Source organism: Durio zibethinus, chromosome 3 (assembly GCF_047325235.1).
Source record: "Durio zibethinus cultivar Kanyao isolate XHJ-2024 chromosome 3, ASM4732523v1, whole genome shotgun sequence".
Taxonomy (NCBI): Eukaryota; Viridiplantae; Streptophyta; class Magnoliopsida; order Malvales; family Malvaceae; genus Durio; species Durio zibethinus.
Window position 1 is genome coordinate 30,127,541 of NC_143164.1, and position 9,339 is coordinate 30,136,879.

Below are 9,339 nucleotides of genomic sequence, written 5' to 3' on the forward strand. Positions count from 1 at the left end.
CTAAAAATTTTGAGAAATATAAAAGCTTTTTAATATTTTAATCTAGTAAAGGGACTTAAAACTAATTTTTTGTGAGAGAATAAAATAGTAATTAACCTTGGTGCGGGACCCAAAACTTTAAGCAAATAACTTCGTTATTAACATTTTTTTATAGAACAAAGATTGGAAGATCACAATAAAAAAAGGTAAGTTCCCAGGAAAGCGGTTTTCATGTCTATTTTCACATAATTTCTAATGCCACTACAAATTATAAGAAGTTGAGACAAAAAATTAATCTATGAATTGGACTAAGGAAATTAGTCATAAACGTGGATTAAATCCAATCTATGTAGTTGATTAATAATTTATTGGGGTAAGATTTGGTTAATTAGTAAATAACTAATCAAATGGACTATCATGCTAGACCCAAACCATCGAAGGCCCAACAGATTTGGGTTAATAGGGTGACTATGTGAGAGAAAGCCAATAAATCATGTGGACTAAGCCTATTATTAAGAAGTCAAGGGACTTGAATTTGGCAAGTCTCTACTGCAGTTAATGTTATCATTGACGGTTACTAACGGTTGCATATTTTATGCTAAAAGGACATCCAACCACAAAAATAAGGTATGGAGAAAATTCAGAGATCAAGGATAATTCAACGTGATTGAATTCCTAACGTTTTAAGATCAAGGATGATCGTCTCAAGTGATTAGCATATTATTCAAGTTCGATTTCAAGAAAAAGAAAGCAACCACGGTTAAAGAATTCAAACTTCATTTGATCGTCTTAAGTATGTGGTCTAATCACCGTAGAATTGTCTTAAAAACTTAATCAATAAATGTTAAAAGACGTTTGAAAATTTTCATATAAGAGAATTGAATTTAAATGTTTGAAACTTAGTCCAAAAGTACAATGATACGAACCTCAATTAATCCAAATTTAAAATAATGCAAAAGATGAATGTAAAATAATCTGAATTTATAATAAATTGACTTTAAATTAAAAATTATTTAAATACAAATAAGTTATATCAAATTAAATTATTTGATCTTGAAATTATCATATTTTAAACTAACACAAATATAAGGCAATCTGAATTTTTTTTTTTTTCAATTTTAAGATCACCAATACATTTTATATTGTGTCACGGCAATTTCAAATCCTTTCTTGAACAATTGTCTCGGTGGGCCAACTTCGTTTTACATAATAATGATGCTTAATCTTTGAATATGAAGCTGTAACTTGGCTTACTAATCAAATTGAAGTCTAACCGTGTATATGGTTGCGGGTCAAATGTTTTTGTAATGAGAACCAAGCATGCATTCTTAATTATTCAAAATTTTCCTTTGTTTTGACCTTCTCTTGAAGTCTTTGTTGGGCAAATTCAAAACCGAACCTTATTGAAAGAAATAATCAGAATGACCCTGTCAAACTCTTACGAAACAAAGAAACAACATTTTTTAAAAAAATAAAAGTTCAGAGCCAGAAGAAGCTTCTCCATTTCAAGGTTAGAGTATTTATTTACTTAATTTTTCAGAGAATGGAAAAAAAAAAGTGTCAACATGGCACGATATCCTTCTTTTATTTTTTATTTTTTTATTCTTTACTTTTATTTTATTTGTATATATTTTTTGGTTTTTTATTTGCTTTTTAATTTTATTTTTTTATTAAATAATTTTTTTTTAAAAAAAATAAAAAGTAAAGATAATAAAACAATTTATATTCAATTGGTTTTGATTCACAATGATCCAATATAAATGCATTTTTTTATAAAATTAAAATTTGGTTGATTTTTTTTTTAATGGAGTTGGATTGGAGATGGATTAAAGATGTTCTGCCTCATCTCCGAGTGTCTACATAATACTTCCTTTATTTATTTGTTTTAAGGTTTTATTTTTTGGTTTCTTTTTTTTTTATAGATAAATTTCATAATAAAAAAATAAATTGAGATGGATACGATAAAATAAATTATATCTTATAGGTTTTGATTTGCATCGATCCAATTTGTGCATTTTCTTTTAGTTCGGGATAATTTGGGTTGAGTTTTTTTTTTTTTTCTTAAATTGAATTTTGTAAGAGTAAGGTTTTAGGTGTTACATTTCGACCTTGATATATATAAAATATATATTTTATTATTTATTTAATTTTATATTTATATATTTTGTTAAAAATATTGTTTAATATTTTAATTTAATAAATTCACATGTCATTCAATTTGACTTTTTTATCATATTTTTATATTTTAAAATTTTATTTATTAGATAAATTTTGTAAAAGAAAAAAGTCAATGAATGTAGAAATAATAAAATAATTTATATCCGATGGACTTTGATTCGTTGCGATCTAATCAATTCATTTTTTAAATAAGAATTAAGTTAAATTTTGCCTCTTATAACAATTTGGATCTAAGTTTGGGGTGTTTTGCCTACTCTCCTTGGAAAATATAAAAATATATATTTATTTTAATTTTAATTTTAATTTATATTAATAAAAATATATTTTATTTATTAATATATGTATTATATTAATAAAAATATTATTTAATACTTTAATTTAATAAAAAATATTTTTATGTAATTAAGTTAAATTTATATTAAAAAATAAGCACATCTTATATTTGTCTATATGTTGCCATCTATTAAAACTTTGAATAAAAATTTTACTTCTCTCGTTATAAAACATATTTTTAAAACATAACTTAAAAGATGAATAATAATCCCTTAAAGAAACGTAGGTTTAATTTATATTAAATTTACAAATTACTCATAAAAAAAATCAGCATCATTAGTAACAAAATTTGATCCTAAATCTTATAAGTAATGTACTTTGACTTTAATTAGGCATAAACAATACTTTTTGTAAAGCACATTCTATTGGCTTCACATTATTGCCGCCGCCATACTCTTTTTGCCTCGGTTGAATCAACAAATCAGAAAAAGAAAAAAAAATTTGACTAGTGACTTTGCTATACAATTTTTCTCTGCTACGTGGAGGATTGTGTAGTGGATCGAGAGAAGGATGGGGGAAGCAAACAGGCAGTTAATGCCTTCTCTAAGCTATTTACAATCTGAGTCATTGAAGGTCTGTCTCGGCCTTCTGGTCTTACACAATCGGCTGCTAGGTATCCTACATACGCCACTGCCTCTATTTCGAAAGGCGTTGGTGGTGGGACTCTGGGGTCCAAAATTCTGTGAATTTCGTCTAGGAGAATATATGGAACCACAAAATCAACCACATTCCTTGGCACCCCATTTTCATTCCGATGGATTGCCCTGCATCCCGATAATAATTCCAGCAATACTACTCCAAAACTGTACACATCACTCTTACTGGTCAGTTGTTGAAGCCTGTAGTACTCGGGATCGATGTATCCAACTGTGCCTGCTGCTCGCAGTGACAGGTGCGACTCATCATCCTCGGGACCCATCAATGATAATCCAAAATCAGATACCTTTGCAGTCCAAGTTGCATCGAGAAGTATGTTTGAGGACTTGATATCACGGTGTATGATTGGTGGCACCGCGTATTCGTGCAAGTACTCGATCCCCCTTGCTGCATCTAATGCAATCTTAAACCGTATAGCCCATGACATGAAGGGTGAGTTTTGGAACTTGTGGAGATGGTCATGGAGTGTGCCATTGTTCATGTACTCATACACCAATACACGCTCATTGAAATCTTCACAAAATCCCAATAGCTGGACAAGATTTTTGTGGTTGAGGCGTGATAAATATTCGAGCTCATTCACGAAAGCATTGTCTTTATCTTCTTGACGCTTGGTGCCGATTGCGTATGATGAAGTGCTTGTTATTTCAGCTCGTTTGATGGCCACATCACGCCCATCATCCAATGTAGCCTTGTAGACGGAACCAAAACTGCCAGACCCAATTTTATGATCTTCAGAGAAATTGTTGGTGGCTTGAATCAGGGCTTCTAAAGAAAATTCCTCCAAGCGACCTGTATTTCCCATGCTGGTCAATTGGCTCAGACGCTTCTCCAGAACTGCTGGTGCTAATGGGGCTTGGGAAGTTTGGGGCTGATTGGAAACACCATTAGCAGGGGCACCAGTCTCATCCAGGCGACCTGAATCATGGACACGGCACCCTCTACCCTTGCAATATCTGAAGATAAAGAAACAAACGACTAGCAACAAAGAGAAGGATCCTACGCAACCAACAACTAGGAAAGCTACCATTCGGCCATTCAAATCATTGCTTGTGGATCTGTTCTGAGGTTGTGGCGAGGGAGCTGATGGAGGGGATGGTGTTATTGGCCCGAAAGGTATGATACAAGCTTGGCAAATTGATCCACCATTGCTGCAAAATCGGCCTGATCCCTGCACTGGACCACATGGACATGTATTCCTACATGGCCCTGGTAATACTTCTGAGAATACCTTAAAGTTGGAGTTAAAGTTTGCATCACCCCAACAAAACAGAGAAAAATCCCATGCTGAAACTCCACAAAAAACATTTCTCTTTGCTTTGATTGTAATAAACCTAAGCCCTTCCAATTCCTGTGGTAGACTGAAATTATTCTGCCCCCAACAAACAACTGTTCCATTGGTCCTTAAGGCACAGCTTCGATTCTGTCCCAGAGCCAGTGCGTTGAATTTTCCCTGAGGCGTATCACCCACCACCGTTTTTCCCCAACACACTAAATAATTATCCGCATTGATGGCACAAGCATGGCTAAACCCAACAGCAATCACGCTATAATTCCCTTCAGGCTCTTTATCAGAGATACCAGGAAAGTTTCCAGGGCAGCTAATATTTCCACCTGCTGATAATCCACACACAAATCCTTCACCAACAGCGATGGCAGAAAAGTTTTGATCCCTTGGTTGGTTGAATTCAGGCCATTGCCAACATTCAAGAGCGTTGGTCTCATTAAGACCACAAATAATAGAGTTGCCTGCTTCAAGTTGCTTAAGAGCTGGACCCCTGTAAATCCGTTTGAACTCTATTTTAGTACCGTTGCTAAAGAATCTCCAACAATGCATAACTGAAATATTGGATGAGGAAAAAGAAGGTCTCAGACCACATAAAAATCCATTGCCAGAGACAATACCTGTAAACGAAACATTGGGATTGAAAGGGATTTGAATACCAGGAACAGGAAAGCTAGAACAATTTAGAGAAGATCGATGCAATTCAAGAGATGGTACTAAAGCGCATACTAATGTGAGGTTAGAAGTTTCAGATATAGAGACCGTGGAGAGAGAAAAACCGAAAGAAATAAAAGAAAGAAACGAAAAAATCAGGAGAGAAAACTGGCGGGATTTACGAAAGAAAAGACCCATGGAAATTTTTTTGATGAGAATTTCATGGTGGGTTAGGATATAAGATTATGGCGTTAAAAGGGCGGTTTAAAGAGGGCCAAAATGTTAGAGAAATGGTATTGAAAAATGGAACCTGGGAAGAAGAAAACGCGGTTTGATGGAGTTGAGTGTGGACCGGAGACCAGGTCTTATAAAATAAATTAAATTAAATTATTACAGGGGGGTTCTTTAGATGAGCAAGCAGCGTATGGGCGGTCAACATTTGGACACCATTGCTGCTACTACAACTAGTCCACCACTCGGTTTGCTCTTTTTTTCCAGATCGAATTCGGCTTCAGTATCTGTACTCTTGGCTTCCAAAACTTTTCTCTATTTAAATGATCCTTCCAAGTTCCAGTTCTTCTGGGACTCCCGAAGATTAAACAATTTCTAAACCAGTTATCTATATATTATGAATCATTTTCCTCCATTAATCTTGAAGCTCCCATATTAGATTAATTGTTAGCCTCTAATTTGATAAATGTTTTATTATTTATTAAAAATTATTAAAGCATTCAAGTATTTGATATATGTATTTTTATATAAAAAAATATTAATACAAATCTCATTTCTTAAATCTTGAATGCATCAAATACATGTAACAGAATATATCCTTAAAGACGATTAAATCCAAACAAAATTTAAGATACTTCTTATCGTAATACAGTAATAATAATATTTAATAAATTTGATAAAATATTAAGTAAGTAATAAGAAATGAACAAATGGTCAAAATGTAATTTTAGAATTTTGATATAATTGTTTAATATAAAAGTAATGAAAAATTATTAAATATATTAATAGTGAAATTTTTTAATTTTACAAATGAGATTAAGATAAAAAAAAATTCCTTTAATGTATATTTAAAAATATTTAAAAAATTAATTTAAAAAAGAAGAAAAACATATGCGATCATCCTAATTCCGTTTGTAGAGTAAAATAAAATGCAATTGTTAATGTATCAAATAATTTTTTATTAATTAATTTGTTTTTAAAAAATTTATAATTTTAATTTTTAATTATTCAAAAATATCTTTCAGAAAAACCAATGGCAAATAAAAAATAACAGACAAACGGAATTTCTCAATTGAACAACAATTCATTAATTATAATTTTATTCATATATACTTTTACTTCCAAACCCGCGCTGAGGAATTTCTATACCTTAATTAAATAATTAAAATAAATATAACAAAAGTAACATTTTGGTTACTTTTCTTTCTTGCCTCACCTTTTTTTTTTTCTAATTAAATTTGTTTGTATAATATGCTGAAATTTATAAAATTATAATATCGAAATAAATTCAGAAAAATTCATTGACATATTAATATCAACTAATGAACAAAAAAAATTAATGTACAAAAAAAAAAAGTTGGCCATCACACCATCAATGTTTTGATACTGTTTTGTGGGATATTCACGTGAACAGAAGAGACATGGTCTGCACCTCCGTGGTGACGGGTTCAGTCAATCTCATTATTTGGTATGTATGAATGATAATTTATTCGTTTTCTTATTCGAAAGTGCAAGGAATTATATTTTAATTATTGAAATTAAAAATATATTTTATTAATATATTATATAATAATTAATATAATTAAATTTAAGGTGTTCATATTCGAATCCAATAATAAGATATAATACGCATCTCTCGTAAGTGGAGTGAATGCTTACTAAAAAACTCTTTGATCTCAATTTCATGATAAAAAAAATACCTATTAATCTTTTTTATGCATTTTAATGATCAACAATCAATATTAAATCAATGAATTCAAAGTTAATTTTATGTTTAGACCGTTTATAAATTTTAATAAATAATTTATCAATTATAAGTATCATATTCAAATAAATTCTCAAATTTTACTAAAAAATGAAACAATTGTCCTTGATTTTTTATTGCGTAAAATTGAGGCTATGAACTTTTGTTTTATTGTAATTATTCTTATTAAATCTTAAATCATGAATAAAATTCAATTATCATAATTTTTAAAATATCATTTTCTTAAATATTTGTCATCCAACTCATTCAAATCAATTAAAGTAAGCATTATTTTTATAAATTACATCATCCAATTAAGAAGATTTTAACCAAAAATTAAATTTTTTATAACGTTAAAGTTCTAATTACAATAAAATAAAAAGTTCATAATTTTAATTTAATATAATAAATAACAATGATTTATTTTTATTATTAAGTAAATAAATTCAAGAATTTATTTCAATATTATTCCTTTGATTAGCGATAATCAAAGTGTTCTTAGTAATAATGAACATTAATGTCTATGAACATTAATGATAATCAATGGCCGATCCAAGATTTTTTTTACGTGTCCACTTATAATTGTTCTTAATTTATTTTGTTACATTTATCTTCTATTGTAGACTAATATAATCAATTAATCCAGACTTAGATCAATTAACGTCAAATTATGAATAATTATAGTGGTATCATATTGCAATATAGTTGTACATGTGGTATGATTTTAGTCACCTATATATATATATATATATATATATTAGATTTTATAACTTTAATTTTGGAGACACAGAAGTTCTCTTTTTTTTTCCTATGTAGGAGTCTGTTTGGTGCCCGGAGGGTGGCCACAGAAAGCTCAAGACGATTGCAACACATCTATGGACCTGAGTTAAGCATGATAGAGCTCTCACATGCTTACACATCAGTTTTAGTTTAAGCTAAATTCTGTTCTTGACCCAATAAGCTTTGCTTTTAGGACAAATCTAATAATTGATATCAGAGTTAAACTCTGGAGGTTACTAACCATTTTTTATTGGTGTGATGTTCTGTTTGAAACTCAGATGAGCTTTTGAAGTTTTCAATTTTTGAAACCCATGTGGTTATTTTTAGTTTTTGGGCTCCAAATTATGTGTTTGTCGTTGTGGAGATTAAAGGGGGTTGAAAAACGATTTTTTCGATCCAAAACGATGCGAAAATGGTAAGATTTTATGTGAATTAGGTCGGGTCGGGTCAAATGACCCGAACATGCGAAACGAGTCAAGATGCAGTTAAAGTCTGACATGTGCATAGTTTTGACGCAGTCGCATGTAACTTGACAGGCACGCGCCACATGTTCCATGACTGGTGTGTGTAACAGCACACCGGCTTGAAATATTCAAAAAAACGTAAAAAGAAAAAATGGATAGGAAATTTTTTTATTGGGCCATTTAGTTCTTTGGACAGTTTGCCCATAATAATTTTGGGCTGAATTTGTCCTTCATTTTGGGCTCTTTTAAATCATTTTGGATCGGGCCAATTTTCCTTAATTTTCCCCTTTGGCAATTTTTGGGCCATTTAGGATTAAGACATTTGATGAAAATTAAGGAGTTTTTTTTTTTTATTATTGTTGGGTTATTTTTTTTAGGTAAAATTTAATATTTAAATTTGGGACCATTAATTTAATTAATTTTGACCATTTGACTAATTAATTTGGGTTAAATAAATTCATCTAATTGTGAATCAAATGAAATTAAATTTAGACCAATTTTAATTTTAATTCCATTTGGGTCATTCAAGTTTAAGTCATTTTGTTGGAATTAAATTTTTGGTCATTTTGTTTTAGACCAATTTGGTTGAAATTAAAACTTAGGCCTAATTTAATTGATTTTGGTCATTTTGTTTAAGGCCATTTTGATTAAAAATTAAAAAAAAAATACTTTAGGACCAAAATTAATGGCTTTTTTGGTAATATTATACCTATCCAAATGGGTTCTAAATGAATTATTTGGGTATTCTAATTAGCCCAATTTCGATAACTAAAATTTACTCATTTTGTTAATTATTCATTTAATTTTGTAAAAGCTCATTTAACTAATAAATTGCCTTATTATTTGAATATTCACTTTAAATTAAATTAATTGATTTTGTTAGACTAAATTTTCTAAATATGGATCTAAACATATCATATTTTAGTTATATTAAATTTTGATCTGACAATTTTATGAACACTTTTAAATGACACAAATCACTAATCTGATTGATTAGAGCTTGCCTATTATAGGAGTAATCATGAAGATTTTTT

General features: G+C 29.9%; 1 protein-coding gene across 1 annotated transcript; it reads right to left on the bottom strand.

The window, feature by feature from the left end:
* Positions 1-2,741: 2,741 nt before the first annotated feature.
* LOC111283950 (serine/threonine-protein kinase-like protein CCR4) lies at positions 2,742-5,357 on the bottom strand. The gene has a single exon (XM_022872647.2). It carries the CDS (start codon positions 5,282-5,284, stop codon positions 2,966-2,968), a length of 2,319 nt encoding a protein of 772 aa, XP_022728382.2. The 5' UTR covers positions 5,285-5,357; the 3' UTR covers positions 2,742-2,965.
* Between the last annotated feature and the right edge of the window lie 3,982 nt (positions 5,358-9,339).

What these genes read in the sequence shown, in the direction of transcription:
- LOC111283950 (XM_022872647.2), bottom strand. Translation starts at nt 5,284, where the DNA reads ATGGGTCTTTTCTTTCGTAAATCCCGCCAGTTTTCTCTCCTGATTTTT.